Genomic DNA, 23,877 nt, shown 5'->3' with positions numbered 1-23,877 from the left:
GAATATCTAACTTTATAACTAGTTCAGTATCAGACGTACAAAGGGGTAAGAAATAAAGTTTATTGTTCTTACCCATTGTGATACATAGATATGCCAAGAGTGTATACAAGGACATAGTACAAACACACACCCAGGAGGATCGTTTTAATATATCATTGGGATTTAGGCATTTGGAGAAAATCCCAACCTATAAGAAATCAATTTTAACCTAATAAAGGCATTAGTTATGCCAGAGAAATATAAACAAGAGAGATCACAGATAAAACAGAAATCTAGGAGTTGTCATTACATAAAACATAAACTTGATGTTGCTTACTCCTGATGTCCAACTTTACCTTTATCGTGAAATAATGAAATGTATGGCTTTCATACAAACAGATACGTATATCCTATGAACACTTAGTTCACAGATACACAAATTGAAACCAAAGGAAATCTTGGTTCAGTTAAATTAATCTTTGCTATTTTCATTAAAATTTTTTCAAGGACAAGAGTTCTGGATAAAACCAGAAAAATGATGCATTAGGAACACTGTGAAGACATTTATTGTCTTTATCAATATAGTCATAGGAAAGTAGGAGGGAGCTGACTAATGACATAGTCACGTAGTGAAAGAATTAAAAATAACAAGAAAAACAAGAAGTATATCTAGTAAAATTCCTTTCCTATATGTAATCATTAGGTGAAAAGTGAGTTGCCTGCCAGTCACTAGACATATTTAAGTAGATGCTGGATGACAATTTTCACTTGTATATATGTATTATATAAACATCGATAGATGTGTATATACATGTGTGAATACATATGCATTGAATATGTGAATGCATATTTGTGTAAATATATATTAAACATATCTGTGGTATATGGTTGTGATTGTTGGAGAAGGAATGGGAGAATGAAGCATCAATGGGGAGTTGCACTAGATGACCTCAAGGGACTTCTATTTGGATTCTAATTCATTAGGTATTTGGAGATTTTTCCATCAAATCTTTACAGTTCAAAATAAAATTATTTTCTGGGCTTGGTTTAATTTGAGATGGAGCAGGCTGCTGTGGATTACTCCAACCATTCATGATCTGATTTAAACCCTTGGTTCTAAATAGCAGCTGATTCCCTGAGGGCCAAATAAGCAAAGAAAATAGACCATAGGTCTACTTCAATCCCAACTCTAATTTCTGCTCTCTGTGGAGCTGTTTCCAATGCAGGCAACACACTCAGTAGCTAGCGGATTTTTCAGCTTCTCCAGTTTTCTTATGAATATATTATAAAGGGAACAATTTCTTTTAAAAGTTCCTGAATTACCTTCATTACCTTTTTTCTAGTTTTTAAAAGTACTGAACTTTAAAAAAGCAATGCAGCACACTGAATTTTGTTTAGAAAAAATGTTCCCCAAAATGTTTTGAACAATTAGAATATAAAAATTTGCCTTTTGTACTTAATTATAATTTCTTTGAATCAAAAGTGGACATTTAAAGCCCCTATGCAGAATAATACCACATCTGGAATTCCATGTTAGTGGTAGTGCAATAATACTTTAGGCAGTGTTTGTTTAATAGTTAGCAACAGTGCTTTAATGACTAGGGTCCTATTGAGAGGAAAAATAGAAAAGAACAAAGGGAGGGAAAGAAAGACATAACATAAACCCATACACTGTATCTAATCAGAGTGAATTACTGTGTTCACTCCAGTGTAACTTGATTCTACCTTAAAATGGTTTTTGAATGATAAGCTTACAGTCTGAGCAGGCTAGTATTATACAAAAGCAGAACTCAGGATGGATTGCAAAATATACCATCTACCATCTTAAAAACATATAATCTCTCTCTCTTTGTATATGTATATCTATATATATCGATAAGCAGCAGAAGACTAATTTGCTAATTCTAACATCAGGATGATTGATTTACGTACCGAGGAAGGGGATGGTAGAGGTCATAAGGCATGATCTGCTTGTATCCGTCACTGTTAGGAACAATAATGCCAACCCTCTGAGTAGAAGGTACACACAATAAAATAAACACTAAATGATTACATTATACAAATTTTTAATACAAATGCAAAATAACATTAATAACTTGTATCTGTAAAACAACACTAAAACAGTTTTATATTTTTATGCCAGCATATGCTTTAGGATGGGGCAAGTTCTTTGAAAGGACACCATTTACTATAATTAGTTCTCTGATTCAAGCAGGAAATACCATTGCAAAGGGTGGTGGCAAGAAAACTTGGCACCTCATCATTAACTATGACACAATAAGGTTGTAAATGTTTTTTAATCCCCAAATTATACATCCTATGAGGTCATTCTTATTATCATCATTATTCATGTTACTTCCAGATGCTCGCCAAGCAATTACAGTAACTGTCTCACTTCTGATGAAAGAGAGAGCTATTCAAGCCAGAGAACATGTACCTCAGAATTGACAATACTACGTAACTGCATTAGCTAGATTTCTTCTCTTGGCAGATCTAGGGATTTCACTAATACCTGGAAAGTAGCCACTTGGGTATTTTATAAGGGGAGGGGGAAACTACTGAACATAGTAGGCAATTATTAGCAAAGGGAAATTTCCTACCAAAATAAAGGTAGGCAGTTAAAACGAGATATTATGAAAAGTGGGTTTTTTGGTCTACGAAATATTATACAGTGTTAACTGCTATTGCAGTGATGGTTGTGATTGTCATGGCTTGTTAGTACATCTAGGACCCTGGGAAACCTGTGAGGTTTAGAGACAGAGTGACTGCTCAGGATCCACAAGACATATCATAGGCCGTGTGGAAGTTCCTGGAGGCCTTTAGGATCCCAACAAACTACTCTAACCTACTTCACTGATTTCGACTAAAGTCTCCACTCCAGAGGCCTAATTGTCCAGTTTGTGGCAGACTGATGATTCATGGTTTTTGGATAAGACTACTAGTGCAACAGCACCTTCATCAAGAGTGGGAGATGGAGATGCACAGATGTAGAGCATGGTAGCGCATAAGTGGAAGATGCTTATTTTGCAACTGTTAAAAGATAGAAAGCTATTGAAGGAACTCATGTATTCTATCTGTGCCTCTGGGACAGATGGATGTATATATATTTATATATCTATATAATATCTATATATTCAATATAAATATGTTTATCTTTATATTTAAATAAATAAAGACTTCCATTTTTACCCATTCCTCTGATATAAGATGATATAGTAGGTTTAAAAAATATGGCTAGCAAATCCAGGTGTTTGGGTAGAAAGAGTGAGCCATGAGTGTGGATCACAAGGATAAAAACAGCACTGGCTGGAGATGATGAAAGGTAAGAAGGAGAGAGAGGGGGATAAAGGGGCCTGCATAGTTTCTGAAGAAATTACTGAAAGGTAAGGGGATACATGAGAGAAGTCAAATTTTGTTTTTTAAAAAATAGGAAACAAAGTGATTAAGATGGATATCTATTTGCAGGAGGGCAAGTCATTGGAGTACTAACTTATTTATTTTACATGACTAAATTTTCTGTATTTATTTGTGTGAATAAGTTTTTTTATACTCATTTCTGTGAGAGAATTTTCATGGTGTGTGTGTGTGTGTGTGTGTGTGCATGTGTGTGTATTAACCTTCAGTAACAATGTATAAGAAATGGGATGCTGCCTTTTGGGCATGCTCAAAATCCCACAGTTCTTCACACAAGAATGAAATGAACAGTCTTTAACCTTTTCTGTTTTTTGAGTTAACCATCCTATTTTTTTCTACCTTCTGACAGATAAGAAATCAGGTGAAAGCTTAATCCTTCCTTATGTTAGAATCATTCTAATATCTAGTAAGAATCATTTTTACATCTAGTAATAAAGGGAACTTTTTTCTAAAAGGACTATATTTTAAAGAATGCCAATCATCTTCCACAGTTTTTCTAGAAAGTTTGTACATACACTGTTATCTAATAGTAGTCAATTAAGGAATAAATCAAGATGACTTTGAAATTATATTTTACCTTACTCTAGTATCTTTATTCATGCTACATCAATTTCTAAATGCAGAAATGCATACCATAGACTTCTCTCCCGAAAAAATTTATGGCTGTAATTTGTCATCTTCAATATTAGAATAAACTGTTGCAGATCTCTGTCAATTGATTTATCAGCTGATGATATTTAAAATGGAGACAGTAACATTGAAGGAGACAAGCTGAAGTGAAGGAGAATAAAAGGGAGAGTGTACAAAATTCAAGACGTTGAACTTTGCTTTGGACCGATTTAGAAATTATGTTTTTGTTTGAACAAGGAGCTTGAAACCTGGATTCAGCAAAACTATAGCTATATTTGTCTTCTATGACATGGGTCATGGTGAAGACTCATAAAATGACTCTATAGCACCTGTGAAAACAGAAAGATATCAAAACAATGGTGCTCTGTCCAGTCCTGCTAATGCATATTCGTGTGCATGGGCTCAGCTCTCTCTGGGGTTCATGTCATGGCCCTAGCCTTCCACTACACTGTAACTGGAGGGAAGCAAGCTTGCCTGAAGTTAACTTCCTATTGCTTACCTATTGCTTACTTTTTTTTCTTAGGCAAAGTGTGAATCATAAATAATAATGAAAAATAATGTAATTTCGGGACTTTAAGAAGTTCTCCCCATGTTTAGGTCTCCATGTGGGTGTGTGTGCATATATGCATGCATTCAGACATGCATCTGAATATGTGGGGTGTGGTGAAGGAGGCAAAAATGATTTTTAAAAATGATCACAAAGGGAAAAGATAGAAGAAACAGTTGGCTTGGGGGTAAAACTCATTCTCTACTGCCTTCACTATGCTGACCACCACGCTCACAGTTCTTACATTGTTTCTCTTACACTGGGCAGTAACATGACTCCATCTAATATCCCCATCATCAGGGGTTGTGGTGGTAAGAAGAGAAGGTGAGCATGAGCAAGTGATCATTCTGGAGTGATGTGGTATACGTAGAAAAGGCATCCCACCTCATCCTCTAAAAATACATGTCTTACTGAATTGTCCAATGACAATTCAGGAGAATGATTCAGTTATGACAAGTTTATATAATGAAACATTATGCAGCACATGGACATAATGGTTTTTGAATCATTTTTAATGACATGGAAAAATGCTCAAATGTAATGTTAACTAAAAATAATTGACTATGAAATAGACTGTATGATACGATCTATAATACTAAGAAAATATATAGATGGCGTACATATCTATGCATTTTCATAACTTGCATATGTGTGTTCCTGTGACACATGTATACACACATATGTATACATGCATATATGTGTGTACACACATATGTATACATGCATATATGTGTGTACACACATATATAAAAAACTCTCAACAGTGGTTAGTTATTGGTGTTTGGCTTATGAGTATTTTTTGCTTTCTTTTTAAATGTTTTTCTGTTTTCTAAGCTTTCTATATTATCTTTTACAATCACAACAATTAGAATATTCAAGTATGAAAAAATTCAAATCTAAGAAAGCAAAAGACAGAAACTTTGGAACTATGATGTAAGTGGATGAAATGAGGCCATCACCTCAAATTCCATGTGTCATTTCAAGATCATTGAGTCTGTGCAGAAGTGATCTAAGATGCTACTTTAGAACAGAGTCCCCAGTGTTAAAAAACAAACAACAACAACAACAAAAAAAACAAGCCAAAATTGGGCTCACACTGATCAGTTGTAGAATTTAACCATTGTGATACATCTCTCTTTACAAGAAAAATCCTAAAGTAGTTAAGTCCATGGACACCTAATTTACTGGGGTTCTGGTTTTTTGTTTTGTTTTGTTTTTTGTTTTGTTTTGTTTTCTTGTTTTTTGAGACGGAGTCTCACTCTGTCGCCCAGGCTGGAGTGCAGTGGCGCGATCTGGGCTCACTGCAAGCTCCACCTCCCGGGTTCATGCCATTCTCCTGCCTCAGCCTCCTGGGTAGCTGGGACTACAGGTGCCCGCCACCATGCCTGGCTAATTTTTTGTATTTTAGTAGAGATTGGGTTTCACTGTGTTAGCCAGGATGGTCTCAATCTCCTGACCTCATGATCCGCCCACCTCGGCCTTCTAAAGTGCTGGGATTACAGGCATGAGCCACTGCGCCCGGCCAGTTCTGTTCTTTTTATAATGAAAATGGGCCATAAACAGATCCTTTTATGGTTTCAAGGGTTTCTTTCAGTGAATCTCTCAGGACCTCTTGCCTCTTCTCTGGAACTGCAAATCTTCATTTCTGACTTCCTGATAACTAGATGTGCTCTAGGCTTTTAAAGCTCAGTGCATCCCAGACAATTCATTATTTGGCCCTGCTTCTTCTCCTGTGATCATGACTACCATTCAGACATGGCCATTCTCCTATCCACTGTACACTGGGGCTATCTTCAGCACTCAGTTCTTCCAGTTGTCATCGCAACACCAGCAATGTTTGACAAGTAGATCGCCTCCTGACACAAGTTCAGGCACTTTCATACCAGTCTCCTAACAAATCAATCCAGTCTACTCTGCTGCCAAAGCACCTAATATTTCACTTCACCATTTAGACGACTCACGTGGTTCCATAATGCCCACCGAAATTTATTAGTCGAATGCTACTTCTCCTAAATTCTTGCCTACTTTCTGTCTTAACATCTAGCCAGAAATTCTGTATCCTTCTTCTCAACACCCGTAATACTAACTCCTCTCCTCACTTTTAACTGTGTACTGTTGGCCCTTTATATCCATGGGTCCTGCATCCATGGATTCAACCATAGCCTGAAAATATTTGAAGAAAAAAAATGGATGGTTGCATCTGTACTGGATATGTACAGATGTTTTCTCTCATCATTATTCCCTAAACATTATAGTATAACAATTATTTACATAGCATTTATACTTTATAAGGTACTATATATAATCTAGAGATGGTTTAAAGTACACAGAGGATGTATGTAGGTCACATTCAAATACTACACCACTTTATATATGGAAGACACTTGAGCATCTGTGGCTTTTGGTATCTGTGGAGGTGGGGATGGGGTGGGTCCTGGAACCAATCCCCCATGGATACTGAGGGCCAACTGTACAAACTTCTAACTATTGCACAAGTTTTCCTTTAGTTTATCACCATGAGTCAGAAGCTATATTGGTTCTTTATTGCATCTCTTAGGACAGTGTTCTGCACACAGGTGATTAGTAAATAACCATTGAGTGAACTTATGTCATCAGTGTGCAGATGCAAAGGCTAGTAACGTAACCCCATCCAAAATTAAAACAAAAAAGCAAAAACAAGTTTTTAAAAGCTAGTTAGGAAAGGAGGGAAAGAAACTCCCTAACTGCCACTGTTGTACACATATTCAGTCCCACGCCTTGCCTTTTGCTGGCCCTGCCATCTTTGAGAGAGGGCAGTCTGATATGGAGAGTGGTCTGGCGGTTTAGGAAGGCTGTTCTGGCAAGCAGGGGTGATTGCCTGATGTGAGCAGAGAAAGGACAGATTGGTGACTGTACTTCTATCCTGCTTAGGTTACCTCCGTATCTTTTCATTGGCTATCTCCCCGAAATAACTCTGAATGCTTTTTAAAAGATCTTCTTTTCTCTCTTTCTCATGTGTCTTTCAGATACCACGCTGCTTTGGACAACTCAACCTGCCCTGGACACTGTGGGGGCCTAGATTCTAGTTTATTCATTTTTACCTTTGCCATGGCACCAAGCACAGAACCTTTCACAAAATAGGTGACTATATTTTTTAAAAAATGAACAAAATTGTGTGTAGTAGAAGGGTCTCTTGTATAGAAAATGGTGCTCCATCTTCTCTAGATGACCTCAGGGCAATAGAAACCAGTCTATTTCTAAGCAACAGTTTAGAAGAGTGCAGAAGAGAAATAATAAAAAGTTGGAAGAGATAAAAGCACTTTACTATTTCATGAGTAGCAAAGCACGGAGGATCTAGCCATAATGAGGAATAGGATCACATGAGAGGCTGGGAGTTGGAAGGTCAGTACTCCTCTCTGCTACTTTCTTTTTATGTTACCTTGAGTACCTTACATCAAGGTTTGGCCATCTGCAAAATCTAAGTACTGGATGAGAACAGAAGTTTTAAGATGAAGTAAGAGTAGGTGCCTGGAAACCCATGCTATTGGACTCTATCTTACCTGCCCCTTCCTAGTGGCTACAGAGGGTAGAACTCAGAGCTTAGTGGACCACAGCTTGAAAACCACTGAACTAAGATAATTCTCTCAAAATTTCTCCTCCTGTAACACTTCATGACTTCTTAAAGCACAGAGAACTTCCCTAACATGTACAGAGGCAAGTTAGGATCCTGCAAATAGAAAATATTCTATAATTAGGTACCATTTTTTAAAAACCATAAACTAAGCAGCAACATTCATTTATCTGGACTTCCACTGAAATCAGATCAAAAGGAGTCTGCTTTATGCAGATCTGAAAACAGTTTTTTAGACACAAGTTCATTTTCTGTAATAAACTAAATACTGAAGCGTTTTAATATTTTGGGTCAAATCATTGAACACTGCCTCACATCTACATTTCTGGGGTTAAACATTCTTGGTATTAATGAATGTAATTTCTGAACTGCTTTTAAATAAGTGGGACTAATATTTCCTCGGCCTTTGTTTACTTCTTTCTGCACTGAGTGATTTAGCCATTGTTTGATTTGAGTAAACATCAGTATTTACACTTACATGAAAGAGGCTTGTGTAACCTGGGTATGTGGTCAATTCAAACACCCAGACTTGGTATTGGTGTGGTTAGCAGTTCTGTGCTGGCTGTGCTGTTCTACGTTGGGTTGGAACCAGATCTTACAGGTTGCTGAAGGCATCATGCAGAACAAGGATGACTGTGGGATTCGATGGCATGAAGGCTGCACCAGGGATCAGGTAGCCTGCCTTTATGCCTGTCTGTATGTAGAGATGCTGTGGAACTGGAAGAACTTAGATTCACATCCCAATTTGCTTTTGCAAAGTGGCTCTAACACTTAACCTCTCTGAGCTTCAGTTTTTTCATCTGTAAAATATAGGTGACAACCCCTGACCCGCTAACCTAGGGACTGTAAAACTAAATAAGATAATGGATGTGAAGGCACCCTATAAACTTCAAACAGAAGTGACATTGGGCAAGTTGTTTTACCAGTCTGTTTCTCAATTCAATCATGATAGCTGATGTTTGGTGAGTGCTTGACACCTTACTAAGGACTTTACATATGTTATCTCATTAATTCTCACAGTTACTCTCTGACAGGAATATTATATTTATTTTACAGATGGCAAAACTCAGGCCTAGATAAGAAGTTACTTAGCTAGTAAAGTCTTTTGGCTACAAACGGACGGACTGAAGTTAAAAATGAGGATGGTAACAATACCTACTTTATTAACTCACAGGTCAATTAAAAGAATTACACAAATAATTACACTTTTAAAAGCTTTAAAGTGTACCATAAGAAGTGATATTACTATTAGGGATGATCCAGCTTTGTAGAAAATGGAATTTCCCAGGTAATTGAGTTATAGTTGATTATGTAATTGTCTGATGACGTGTGGTGTATCTACATGCATGGGAAGGGTATGATCATGCATTCTAAGAAGCACCCTAACTTTGCTTCATTTATCTCAATATGAATAATACATAAATGTGGAAATGGGATTTTATGGGTATTTTTTTCTTATTATTTACTAATTACTGCACAAAATAGTATACTTAAATGAGGTTCATCAAAAGGTAAGAAGTTGTTACTTTTCTAAATCATTTACTTACTGTAATAAAACTAAAAGACCTCCATAATTAAGAAAACATTTCATTATACTGTAATTGCTAAATAAGTCAACCATTTTCTTGTCCCTACACTGAGATTTTTCTGGAGACATACCTGGCCTAAATCCCATGTAAATTAAATGGCAATGTCTCACAGCTGGTAAAGTAGACGTTACCAGACACTTGTGAACTGAGACGTCAGGAGTTGCCAATTATCTTAATTTCTTGTGATCATTATATTTAAAACATCTGATAAATGTGATTTACTCTCAAGATCAGATTTTCCTAGGACTTATAGCTCCTGGTGTTAAAACCACAATAGAGAACCATCTTTCTAGACCCATATAGAATTCTAGAGTTCCGTCTTTTCCTTTTATGGATGAGAAAGCTGATTTCTAGAGAGCTTAGGAGTTTCTCTGAGCTAACATCAACATCATCATAACCATGATCTTAGTCATTATAGCTGCTGCAGCTAACATTTATTGAGTGCTTATCATGAGTCAGGCACTGTGCTAAGCTCTTTAAATGTATTATGCCATGTATTCCTCATGACAACTTTATGAGGTAAGTATTGTTATTATCCTCATTTCACAGGATGAAAAATCTGAGGCTTAGTGGGAATAAGGAATTTGCCAAAGTCTACTTAACTAGTAAGTGACAGAGCCAGGGTCTCAAGCCAGGACATTTTATGCCAAAGGTCCCACTCTTAAACATCAGGCTATATTGCCATTGACTAGTTGGTCACCAACTTAGTGTGAGAATCACGATTTTACATGCCTACCACATATACCACTTGTTCTAATGCAGAGTATTTCTTTATAGTTGCACTGGAATTTAATTGAGACTTTTTTTTTGGTTCCTGGCCAGAGATAATTGATGCAATTTACTGTGAAACTAAATGGAGCTGGACAAAAAAAAAATAAAAGTTCACTCGAACTTGCCAAGAATTGCCGCTTGGTGTATACAAGTTTGGGCATTTGCTTAGGACTGTTGCTCTGAATTCCTTGAGGGAAGGGGGAATCTGGATGCAGTTTCAGCTAGAAACAGATTTGTTTGCTAATAATTGTGGCCATGATAGTGTGATGAGTGAGAGCTTTTTTCACTTGTCCACCTCTTGCCAATTTAAGCCCCCTTCATTATTGCCTTGGAGGGAAAACAAAGGTCTGTGCCAAAAAAAAAAAAAAAAAAAATCTGCAAAGGTGGTTCTCTTATTGTCTCACAAAGAGTAACTTGCACAAATTCCTCCAGACAGCCTTAATGTCTCACTGTCTCACAGACTAAGATATGTAAGGCTAAATGTTGTATGTTTTACATCTAAAGCTGCTTTGAAAACGTCAAGGTGCTTATTAGCTGAATTCATGCTATCCCTTTTTAGTTGTTGCTGAACCACAGGGCTTATACTTTGAGGCTTTCTGGCCACATGATGGACCTGAGCTTTCACCCAAGAGGTAAAAATGCCACACATCATTGCACAAATTCCAAAAAAATTTCCCCCAGTGTAAGACAGAAGCTTTGATTATACCATGGTAGGCACAAGAGAGGATTTTACATTTGACTAGATCCTAAATGTCTTAGTCACATGGGAAAGCACACAGAACATAGTGTTAAATGTATGAAGCAGAAAATAAACATGTGCTAGATCCCTCACATGCAGGTGAGGTATGTCTCTGGACTTCTGGGAATGCCCATTGGGACTACCAGTAGAACATGTAATACACTGTGTACAGAGCATATGATGGGCTTAGTGATGTCATAGCTCTGAGTCACTAATGAAAAAACCTTATTAATTTTAGCTAAAAGTCATTAAATCTTTATACTTTACTTTCTCTTCACTTCCCTTATAAGGATTAAATTTTGGCTCCCTGTTTGAGACAACTTTTGGCCAGGAAACAAAGTGTTTTATCACTTCAGAAAAATGACTGTGTAAATGACACCTGCAGAGAGCAACAAAGCCTTCTTGGGATGAAACTGCTGGGCAGCCAGCAAGGCTCAACTGTTGGTCTTATAGTCCAGTGGACTTAAATTCCTACCTCAGCACAATGTTGAGTTACTATGTGTCATGGATATTCAGGTTTGCTTTTAGAAGAATGAAAACCAAGAATGCCAAATTATTCTATGCCAAGTATCTACTGTATAAAGTATGATCTCAATTATGTTATGAGCTACAGACAAGACTGGAAAGAAATACAGCAAAAGCATTAAGAGAGGTTCTCTGTGGGCATTGGGGATTATTAGTGAGTTCATTGTTTTCATTATAGTCTTTTAACTTATCAACATGTCTAAGTTAGCACTTAGAATCAGCAAAAAAGCCATAAAAACATAAAAATTATTTTGAAGAGTATAGGCGAGATGTCAACAATCTCTCCAGTCTCAAGAACTAGTAGATGAACTAATCCACCACCATGGAAGTCAGTGGATGTTGTCAGTGAGTGTAAGAAGGAGGAACAAAACATGAGATGGGAAACTAAAGAAAAAAGATGGTGGGAACAAAAGGAAAACAGAATGAGAACCAAAAAATAGACAGATGTGTGAAGTGAGATATTCCTGAGACCCCTCCATGCCACTGGTTGCGTTCTCTGTTGATTTCAGACAATTCCTAGAATTTGTTCATGTATTTAGGAGGCTGTTGTAAACTTCCTAAACTAAAATAATGACTGATATTTATAGTCATTGAGTTTGAAGTTGGAAGGGAGCATGGATACAATTACATGCAGTGACTAGAAACATCCTGGTCATTGGGAGGCTTTATATTGTGTAAAAGACCAACATATATAGACCCAACGCAGATGATATTTATGATTTTAGTTGATTAGTTCAAACGTATAATGTTTACCTATTATAAAGCAAAATAATGAGAATAGGGAAGCTATTTTGGTAAACACAAAAAGCAGATATCAGGGATTGTGGCTACCGGTGGCCATGTCTAGTTTATTTCTTCTTTGTTTTGGTTTTAGATATGTAGTAATAAGAAAATTCTTATTATCATAGAGAGTGTTTGGTAATGAAAACTGTTTTTACAGCTTACCTTGCAATCTTAGGGTAGTTATTTTTTCAACTAGACATAACCAAGGAACTCAATCATGAGGGCAAAAGCATTTACTTTGGTAGTACAACACTTAAAATTGTTATAATTTTAATAATTTAACTTAGTGTGAATCAGTTAAAATTAGTTTAACATATTTGAATACATTTTTTGTGAATTATTATTTAAAAAAACTTTAAAATACATAAAACAAAATTTAATTTAAAAAACTGTGGAACAACAGGCTCTGTGGGCACAGTTTGAAAACCACTAATTTGACAACAAATGACCCTCTCTTCCCATTTTGTGGGTGAGAAAATGGAAGCCCAGAAGGGTAAAATAATAAATATAAGGTTGTAGGCTTAATTGTTTGATGTGGTTTTTGCTGTCAATGACACTTGCAAGCCTTGATAGGGAATAAAGTTGGCTATCTAACTGGGACTTTGCTTTTCAATTTTTTTAAATTTTTAAATTTTTTTCCTTCTCTTTTCTTACTACAAGTGATTCTACTTTTAAATACTATAATAGGTAAAAATCCTAGTGTGATTCAGGAAAAATGAATAAATATCTCAGTGGCTAGATATAATAAATTTCTTTTGAAATTAAAAATACGTGATTTTATACCAAGAATATTGGTTTTCCCTTTTGGGAATTTCTAAATTTGGACACAAAAGTGTTGGTGGAATGTCATTGTTCGCTCTTGATTTTACTATTAGACCATTAAATTTGAGTGAAAAAACAGTTTCCTGAGGGTTTGATTCTGCAATGGCTGATGGAAGAGCAGATCTGTTTTATGGAGTCTCTTCTGTCTACTTTGCTTAGACCATCACTTTGCATTTTCTCTTAGAATTCAGAAGTGTTGCTTTGATTACAGGTATGCAAAAGAGTTCAATGAATTTCACGGCAATTTCTGAAGTATCTTAACCTCAGAGTAGCATACTTATATTTTCTGAAGCAGCTGTCCCTTAGACCTTTCTACTGCTAAGTCTTCATTTTCTCAGCTTTGTCTAATTACTTTTTCAACAAAAAAAGCAGCTTCCGGACATTTGCCTATTTTTTCTTTTTCCTTTTCTCACTTATCTTTCTTTGTGTCTTTCTTTTTTAAATAGCCACCTGTCCCAACATTTATTCATGTGCTGTATTAAATGTTTTAAAATAACACAGGACATAGAAAAGGTAGAAATTGCACAGGCAGACTTCTTTCACTGTAGAATGGCCTTTTGCTTTGGGTAATAAGAAATAGGCCAAAAAGTTTCTCCAACAGACAAGAGTGGGTAAAAATCAGAGGCGAGAAAGATTGAGTAAACATTATTATAAACATTTCTTTCAAATTGTTAACAAAATGCTTTTATTTCACAAAACTCTCTTCCATGGCCATCTCTTAATTGACTTTTTTTTTTTCCTAGTGGAAAAAAGCTTTATGAAGTTGTGGGAAGTGAAACTGTCATTTCTCCTAGAAATATACGTACAAATTTTCACGGAAATGTGTAAAAGACTTTCAAGGTCTCTCTAGGGCTGACTCGACCTGTCTGAATTAGGATAACTGTGCCTTTCACACACTGGTCTTCTTCCTATTACAGTTATACATAAAAAATGTATAAGTAGAATAATTTTAAAATGAAATCAAATTGCATGGGTTATAACTATCTTGGCTAAAAAATTTCAAACCCTTAAGATTTCCAAAATAAAGAAATCCAAGCACAATTTCAACACCTTCTTCAGTTTTTATATTGTATCCAATTTTTAATATATAATTTTCTGATGTAATATGATGCTAAATTAAACTTCATCTAAATTTTACAGTTATAAAATATCTATTCTTTTTGTTCCTTTAATGAAAACCTGTTATTCTGAGTTCACTTTTATGAGGTAGGGAATATGGTTCCTGTGAATTAATTAATAACAGCAATTTCATATCACATGCAGAACTTAGCATTCATAAATGTAAAGATAGAAGAGTACAGGAACATACACCTTAAGAAATTAACAGCAGAAAACAAAAACTAAAATTGCATTGCTTGTAACCTCAAAATAGAATGACTTGCATCAACATTGCCCAAGTCATATTTTAATGAGTTGAAGCTTTCTTTTTGTGCATACATCATTAGTATACTATGATTTTAAAAAATAATACTGGGATGTTTCTCAAAAATCCAAGGAGTTTGAAAATGAATCTTTGTTTTTTGGTATTCCTGATTGCTTTTGTAGGGGAAGGCTTTTCTTATATTCTCTCTCATAAGCTGAGGATGAGTAAGTGACGCTATACTAAAGAGAATCACTAGCAAGTGTCGTCACTGCAAAGGCAAATGTTACACCCATGAAAAGATTCTTGACCTGCACTTCCATGACTACTCATCACCTGAGATATTTCATTCATCAGGCAGATTCTTGACCCTGCAAATAATCTGAGGGCTAACTGTGGATTCCAAAAAGCAAATAATCATGTGTGAAAGTGTCAAGTGCCTGCTTAAAGCTTCTAATTTAAAAGACCTTTTAAGAATCTGACTACTGGGAATAAGTTCTGTTTTCTCTTTAGCAAAGACTGAGTATGTTCAAGGGCAGCAGAACTGTTCTAAGGCTGGTTTTGACTCTATATAATCAGTGTGGACAGGCTAGAAGGAATCAGCTGTAGCCCTGAAATATGGTCTGCTCTGATCATGTCCCTGATCGGGAACAGAGATAAAATGGAAAAAATCCTGAGAACATTGTGTCATCACATTGGTTAAGAACGTTGAATGGTCCATTGGCCTGGACCTTGTTAAGGAAGGAAACAAGGAACCAGAAGGAAAGGAAATCAGAAGAGAAAATGACTCTGAAGAGCATGTCACCTGCTGCTTTATAAAAGGAAAGTCTGTAGACTCTGAGATGGCCTCGCATAGCAGCAGGAGCAGGAAGCATGGGTACTAATACATGATTAGTAATGGACACTGGACAGCAACGCTATTTATGTTTCATTTCACTTTATTTTCAATGAAAATATTTCATTTTAATTTAAGAAACCTATTTGGAACTTGAGTTATATTTATCACAAATGAACTAGCAAATTTGACTGACCTGGCTGGACAAGGATCCAAGTTGCACTCCTGAAGCTTGGGTTTGGGTTTGATGTTCTCTGGATAATAGTGACAGTATTGGTCAGCAACCACGCGGTTGCTCCTCAGATCATAGCACTCAGCCGATGTCAGCTGATAACCTGTAGCATCAAACCATCCAGGCAAGTTTAAATGTACATGCCAATGCAATATATTTCTTTATGCATTTTGGCCAGCTCATATCAATGGAAATTATTCCCCAATGCCTTAGTCATTTCCAGGAAAAAAAGACACATAATTGGAAGGCTCATTAATTTTTGCAGACCTCAAGTACTGTGCTTTTCTCAAGTAATCCACTCAAATCTTAATAATTACATTATATAATTAGGCTTGAACTACTTAAGGGCCCAGCCAGATAATAAGACTGTGGTAAGAACTGTTCTTGTTATTTCTTTTATATGATCTAAAAATATAATGCAGAATTCTATATCCAAAAAAGATCATCAGTATTTACCAACCATCTTATACAAGAATGCTAAATTGCCTCCTTAGTAACTGGAGCACTAGGGAGAATAAACTCCCAAATAAATAAACAAAATAAATCCCACATTGCTCCCCTTGCACATGAGGGGCAAGCAGAGGATCAGGTCCCACCAGCTGCCTGGGAACGTTACTTTTGCTAAAATTCAACCTGAGTGGGTTGAGTCAATGGACCACTGAGATTCCAACAGTGGACATCACAAATCCTGTTTCCCTGCAGAATTAATAAAAATACCTCCCTGTTACTGTTCCATTTTTGTTATATTCAAAATCTTCTGTCATTCTCTTTAAAAAGTCTCTAGTGAATATTTCTTAGCCTCCACCCACAAATTGTCATTGTTTAAAGAAGCCTCTCTTAAAAAAAAGTATTGTTGACTAATAGTTAATTCTCTTCATATGTTTTATCTTTCCTACCTGCCTTTTTATTGTCCTGTGGATTTCTGGTAGGGTGGTAATCAAGACTTAGATTCTTGGGGTGAAAAATAAATGTACATAGAGAATTTTTAAAAATTAGGCTGTTTATATCATTCTTACCCTAATTAATCTGCCAAATATATTATCCCTAGCAGGTGGGTTGAGCGCTATTATTGCTAAATATATATTAGGAAGCAAGATTTAAATCATTAAGGGACTTGCAAAAGATTTTAGGAAATCAGAAGGAGGTTTATGAGCCAGATTTCCTGGCTTAAGGCTGTGTTCTCAGACCACCCACAAAAATTAATTGTTCATTAAAGACCCTAAAAAAAGGTCTTTTAAAATTTGACTATAAAGATGAAAAGCATGAAAAGTAATGAAAGCAATGGATAAGAACACTTTTTCCATCTAATATTTGTTTTATAAAAAAAATCAAGTAGCAAAATGACATTTTAAGTAAGTAAATGTACTTTTACTTTTCAATCACATTGTACTCAAAAAGCATCTAATTTTATAACAGGCTAATCATTTTATAATTTTCCAGATAATAATTTCTACACAGGGACAGAATTTATCACATAGTAAAATACAGGAACAACACAGTAAGTTATTAATCTGAGATGATTATTTTTCAAAATCAAAATTTGTCAGCCTAAACCTGTTGCTTTGAAGCTATTATAGCATGGATAAAATGAAGAGTTAGAGCAAAAATGAAGGAAATGACTAAAATCATCAGAAAATCATGTTTTCTAAAGTTTCATATGGTATTTGGAGTAGCAATTTTTACACTAAGCAAAATGTCCAACCAGTTGAATCTGGAATCAGAAACAGAGAAGACAACTTAGAGATCATTTCTTCAGTAATTTTCAAGCTGGAAACTTCAGTAAATTTCAAAATAAAGTGAAAGGATGGCTGGTCTCCACATCCCTCACACCTTCACCCAGAACAGTATTCCTTTTATACTGGCTTCATAATTAAGGTTTCCTTTGAAGCAAGGTTTGATACCCAGAAACATCTGAAAACCACTGATAGTTCTACTTTTTCATTTTGATGTGAGGAAAATGAGGCCCAAAGAAGTAAGATATATGTGAATCTAACATCAATGTGTTTATTATGTAGTGAACTATTATCAAGGTTGCTGACATCATACTCTAATAGCAGCTGTATGTGTGCATATAATTGAAGTGCTATTTCTCACAAAGCATGGTTTTCATTTCTACAAAAGAAAAAAAAACCTTAGATTCTTTCCTTGAAACTATTTCCTATGCTAGTCATTAGTAAATATATCAAAATAATGTATTCCCATGGAACATCAAAGTAATTGACAGTTCGTTTTTAAACAAAGCAATTTTCTTTTTTGAAACAAAGCAATTTTCTTTTTTTTTTTTTTGAGATAGAGTCTTGCTCTGTCACCCAGGCTAGAGTGCAGTGGCATGATCTTCGCTCACTGCAACCTCTGCCTCCTGGTTTCAAGCGATTCTCATGCCTCAACCTCCCAAGTAGCTGGGATTACAGGCTCGCACCACCACACCAGCTAATTTTTGTATTTTTAGTAGAGACGGGATTTCGCCATGTTGGCCAGGCTGGTCTTGAACTCCTGGCCTAAAGCCATCCTTCTGCCTTGGCTTCCCAAAGTGCTGGGATTACAGGCGTGATCCACTGTTCCTGGTCAGCTAAATGATTTTCTATTCCTGACAGATGGAACAAGTAGAAACACTCATTCTATCGAAATGCTTAAAATGTTGAATTGACAGTTTTTTATCAACTGAGTAAAAGTATTTCATGGCACTTCTACTGACTTCTTTCAAGCTAAAATCCAACTTTGCTCCATAGAACCACATTTTTCAGTGGTTTGTTTACATTGTGCAGATAGAAAAACATAGGTAAAGATGAATTACATCATACAATGTTTCCCAAAAATTTATGGGTAATCATTTATCTCCATTTTGAGGTACTATCCTTTTATATCTTGTCAAATTAATCTAGTGATACTTCTGTGGATTAGCTAAAGTCAGCCAGTTAACTGGTTTCTATGAAACTAGAGCTAGAATTTATTTGATGTGCTACTTTTCAAAAGAACAGACGTACAATTTTATATCCATTACATTGGAAAAACTTAGAAAAACGATAATCCACAAATACTGACTCAGTTGGCAATGAATCTAAAATATTCACACACTGATTGTTATCCTTCTGGAAAGAATTTGGTAATGTGTGCCAATAGCCATAAAAATTCTGAAATTCCTTGATCTAATAATCTCACTCCTGAGTATTTACACCAAGAAAATAATTTGAAAGGAGAAAAATACTTAGGTATTAAGTTATTCATTGCCTTATCAAAGCATAAAAGTTAAAGGAACTAAATGATTTGCTCTAGGGAAATGTCTAAATAAATTATTGGGAAATAATTCAATGTAATTATTATGTAAACACTATAATTATGATGAGCAGAAAATGAGGAAAAATAACCTTCTGTGGTAACACAAACGCCTTTTCTAGTAAACAAAATGCTGTTCGTGTTACAAATATGATGGAGAGAGATAGGAGTTTATTTTGTGACTTTTCAGGAGAGATGCATTTTAATGAATAAATAAAGCAAATGGCATTTCTTTTACTGCATGGATGATGGGGTGGAGTCGAAAAATAACTGAGCCTAAGTCTAAAATGCAGAGATTTTTTTTTTTTTCCTGGTAGCAAACTATTTTCTCTAATTAAGGAAGCCTGATAAACACTCTTTAATTGATAGCTGAATAGATGACTTTACTTCAATTACATGAGTAGTTTACATGTAAGTGAATGGACCTGCCTGTTTCAGGACCAAACTGCTGCCAAATCAGAATATTTCTAGCTGTGACCTTCTACAAAATCAAGGTGAGAAGTAAAGATTGTTTCCTTGGTTGGATGCGGTGGCTTACGCCTGTAATCCCAGCACTTTGGGAGGCCAAGGCGGACGGATCACGAGGTCAGCAGATCGAGACCATCCTGGCTAACATGGTGAAACCCCGTCTCTACCAAAAATACAAAAAATTAGCTGGGCGAGGTGGTGGGCGCCTGTAGTCCCAGCTACTCGGGAGGCTGAGGCAGGAGAATGGCGTGAACCCGGGAGGCGGAGCTTGCAGTGAGCTGAGATCCGGCCACTGCACTCCAGCCTGGGCGACAGAGCCAGACTCCGTCTCAAAAACAAACAAACAAACAAAAAGACTGTTTCCTCTAGTGGGACTCCTTTACAGGCAGAAAATGTCTTTGGCATCTTGGCGGAGGTATCTGCCTTACAGGAGGGCCTCGAGATTCCACTCTGCTAAGAAAGGATCTGGTCCACCACAGTATAAAATTTCTTCCACGCTGAAGTAACTCTACTCTTATAATACCCACGTATTTCCTCACAGAAGCCAACAGTTTCTAGATTAAGTGAACACCATTACCTCCTCCACAGGTTGCTGAACAAGGAAAGAAATCCGTCTCCCTCCATCGGTGGATGATGGGTTGATAGAAGATGAACTGGACTGTACTGTCACTGGAGCCCGAATTACGAATCTGCAGGAGTCAACAGGAAAGTAAAAGAAGTAACGTGACAGTGCGGTGCTTTCTGGTCCCTTGCAGCTTTGAACAAGAGTATATGGTAGTGTTGATGGTTTTAGGCTGTGTAAGGGACTGCATCGGGGGAGAAATGGCAATGGCAGTATCACTGATCCTACCATTTCACCAGTGAATGGTCCTTGCATGAGCTTTCACTATCATTATTTTCTCAGTTCTGTTGCCACAGAACAAGGGAGAGCAATATCTCAATTTATGATTTCACTATCATCTTAATCCAAGCTGGTATTCCTTTTCTGTCCTTTATTTCCAACCTCTTTGGTATAATAGATAAAATTATGTGGATTTTAAAATGTAGATTCAGAAATAGACAATTTGTTCTAAGAAAATTATATACTGCAGAAAATATACTGGTTTTGGTTAAGAAAAAAGAAGAGTTAAATAACACTGCCCATTCAGAGACACATACTGGGCTTCTTGTCAATTTAGCGATTCACATATTTGAGTGTGCAAAGTTACCAACTAGATGCTGGCTAAAATGCAAATTTCTGGGCCCATGCCTAGAGAACTAGGTAACTCAAATGTTGATGGTTTAAGAATAAAACTGAAAAACACAAATCTATGTTATAAAAACAATTATTTACTTAAAAACAATTTATTTACTTTTACATAAAACTGGTGCTTAATGGAAATTACAACTTCTTTTTTTTTTTTAAAGGGGGTATGTGAGTATGTGAGACAACTCCTTAATGGTTCTTAAGAGTACAAGGTTGAGAAAACATACTCAGACTGAAGAGAAGGAAAAAGTACCTTATGTCAACAATTTCATGAAGACAGAATGATACAACATTTAGACTGTTGGACAAGGTTTGGACTACTTACTATAAGGAGGTTCCAAGGACAATTGAGAGGATTACTTCTTACTCTACATTGCAACAATTAGAGAAGTATCAGAGTCCAACTGAACCACCTGCCCCAAGTCTTTTTTAAGTGTTTTTAAGTCTTACCATTTTTTTAATTGCCCGTAATGTAGGACACATTGATGGATTTGGCCTTCAGATTATTTTAAGGACAGTCCTATTTCTGTGCTACTTAATTTAACAAGTAGATTAAACATCTAGAATGCAGGGGAAAAATAAGAATATTGAAGAAACAGGGCCAAGAAAAATTGATGGATGCTAAACTCTACATCAGTTTTTGGAGTTTAGATGGGAATATGCAAAAGTTTCCCAGAAAGTCTGAGAGAGGTGGAAAGAAGGAAGAGAGAAACCCTACAGAATGTCTCATATTATCCTGGGATTTTGACCTGTAGAGGATTTACGTATTTTCCAATTAGAATAAACAGTGATACCACTCTACTTTAAAACACAAACAGCTGAAGCACTACAATGTCTTTCACAAAAAAAGAGCACTACCTATAGATTCCTATTTCTCATTTCTATGTGTCAGATACAAGGGTACCTAACTGCTTGCTTAGGGGTGTAGTATTAATCACACTCCTTGGAAAGTTCTTTTTGAAAATTTTTTTTTAAACTTACAAAAGTCTCTAGCTCTCTTGGGATGTGTGGTTATCACAATGGAAAGCTATTAGAAAAACCTTTCATTTAAACATAAGATTCATGAAAAAATAAAAGACCAGAACGTTTGTTTAGATTCAAAGAGATGAGTTTTTTGTTTGTTTGCTTTGTTTTTTACTTTTTCTGTTTGTTTTTGCAGGTGTTCTTTTTGGAATGCTAACCTGAGTCCTGGGAAGTAAGGGAAAAAATCTTAGCTTCCTACAGCCAAAGTGAGGAGGATATAACATCATAATACTTGGAGAAACTCTGTTCTAGAAAGCTTCAGTTTGACACATTTGGTTTAGGGAGCTAAACACATCTGGTATATGTAATTTTGACCTCCTTATGTTAATAAAAAAGAGTATTCAAACCAAACTCTTCTTCCTATAATCACAATGTTTCAGTGTTTCTAATTCAACACAATGATTTCTCACACTAACATGAAAAGACAAGACAAAAACTTTTCCATAGCGATTGACTGCACTGTCATGACAGAGCTGGAAGACCATAGAAATGTGTATGGGGGGTTATGGTTGAGCTTTAATTCCATGTAAAATCCAAGGAGTCAAGGAGATATCATAAGCACATGAAAACATCATTAAGCACACAAAGGCTTTTCCAGATAAAGCACTGTGAAAGCACCTTTTCCTTTTTCATTGGGAAAAGGCAATTTGTGAGCTTTGGGATATTCCCTAAGTTTCTTTCTCTCACTGATGTAGAAACTGTTGCCTCAGATGGGCCAGTAAGGGGACTGGCAATCAGGGGTCCCCCCAACCTGGCTTAGCTCTTCAGTCGCTGCTTTCATGAGGACAGGGAGGCAAGAGGAACCCACAAGTGAGCCACTACTGTGTACCTCTGAGCTGGGATCCACAGTGTTATGTGACTTGGTCACACTGCTCTCAGAGCAACAGGGATGTCATGACTTTGGAAAGCTTGGAAACAGTGAACATACATCAGTATGCCTGCTAGGGAGAGAATAACATGAAAAACTGGTACATCTGTTTATTAAATGTGTCAGTCTACCAGACTCAATTTTGGGTTGTTCTGGTAGTTGACAGTGATACTGTATCCTCAGGAACTGCTGTTAAGACTATTTTAAAATGCTTTTGTTTGGGCTTGAAAAGATATGCAACAATAATAAAATCTTCCTTATAGCAGTTATATATCTATAAATACTACATTTTGAAATAATTGTTATCTTATCATCTTTCTCCTTCATATTCTATAAACTCCATGGAGGCAGGTACATTTATCCTGCTCATCACTTTTCAGTGTCATCTACAATGTCTGGCACATAGTAGGTATCCAAATAATGGCTGAACAAACAAATGCATTAATGAACAAACAATTGAATTATATACCTTTCAGGTACTTTTGGAATTTCAAACTATTATATGTGATAAATTACTTAATGAGTCATTATCTTTTTATATATATCTGCCAGTTTCCTTGAAGATGTTACTGATCACTTGATCATCAGATGATACTGTTTCATAAAAAGAAACAGTATTATTACAAAACAATGTTTATCCAAGAGCACTTTGTTTTGAGATGGAGTCTCACTCTGTCACCCAGGGTGGAGTGAAGTGGCAGGATCTTGGCTCACTGCAACCTCCACCTCCCAGGTTCAAGTGATTCTCCTGCTTCAACCTCCCGAGTAGCTGGGATTACAGGTGTTCACCACCACACCCAGCTAATTTTTTGTATTTTTAGTAGAGACGAAGTTTTGCCATGTTGGCAAGGCAGGTCTCGAACTCCTGATCTCAGGTGATCCACCTGCCTCGGCCTCCCAAAGTGTTGGGATTACAGGCGTGAGCCACCACACCCAACCCCAAGAGCACTTTCTACCCTCCTTGGAAGGCTGTCTTTTTAGGCAGGATAGTATAGTGAAGAGGGTTTGCCAAAATGCTACTTACTATGGGAATGAAACAGATTCAGTCGTCTTGCTGTTTGAAATACCTGATAATTTTAACAGTTGGAAATGCTAAGATTAGGCATTAGTAGATTAAAAATGATTTAAAAAATATTAGTACCCAATTTTACCTCTATACTTCT

At 36.3% G+C, this 23,877-nt stretch overlaps 1 protein-coding gene across 1 annotated transcript in view; it reads right to left on the bottom strand.

The window, feature by feature from the left end:
- ADAMTSL1 (ADAMTS-like 1) overlaps window positions 1-23,877 on the bottom strand; it is a 433,939-nt gene that overhangs the window by 218,104 nt on the left and 191,958 nt on the right. The window contains exons 8-10 of the mRNA XM_011992650.1: window positions 20,155-20,266; window positions 15,801-15,939; window positions 1,912-1,962 (exon numbers count right to left, since the gene is read on the bottom strand). Coding sequence (XP_011848040.1) covers window positions 1,912-1,962; window positions 15,801-15,939; window positions 20,155-20,266 — 302 coding nt within the window. The remainder of the gene's footprint in view (window positions 1-1,911; window positions 1,963-15,800; window positions 15,940-20,154; window positions 20,267-23,877) is intronic.

The sequence above is a fragment of the Mandrillus leucophaeus genome, unplaced genomic scaffold, assembly GCF_000951045.1.
Source record: "Mandrillus leucophaeus isolate KB7577 unplaced genomic scaffold, Mleu.le_1.0 Scaffold415, whole genome shotgun sequence".
In the NCBI taxonomy this organism is placed as follows: domain Eukaryota; kingdom Metazoa; phylum Chordata; class Mammalia; order Primates; family Cercopithecidae; genus Mandrillus; species Mandrillus leucophaeus.
Note: the sequence above shows the minus strand (reverse complement) of the source record. Positions and strands in the feature narration are given on the sequence as shown.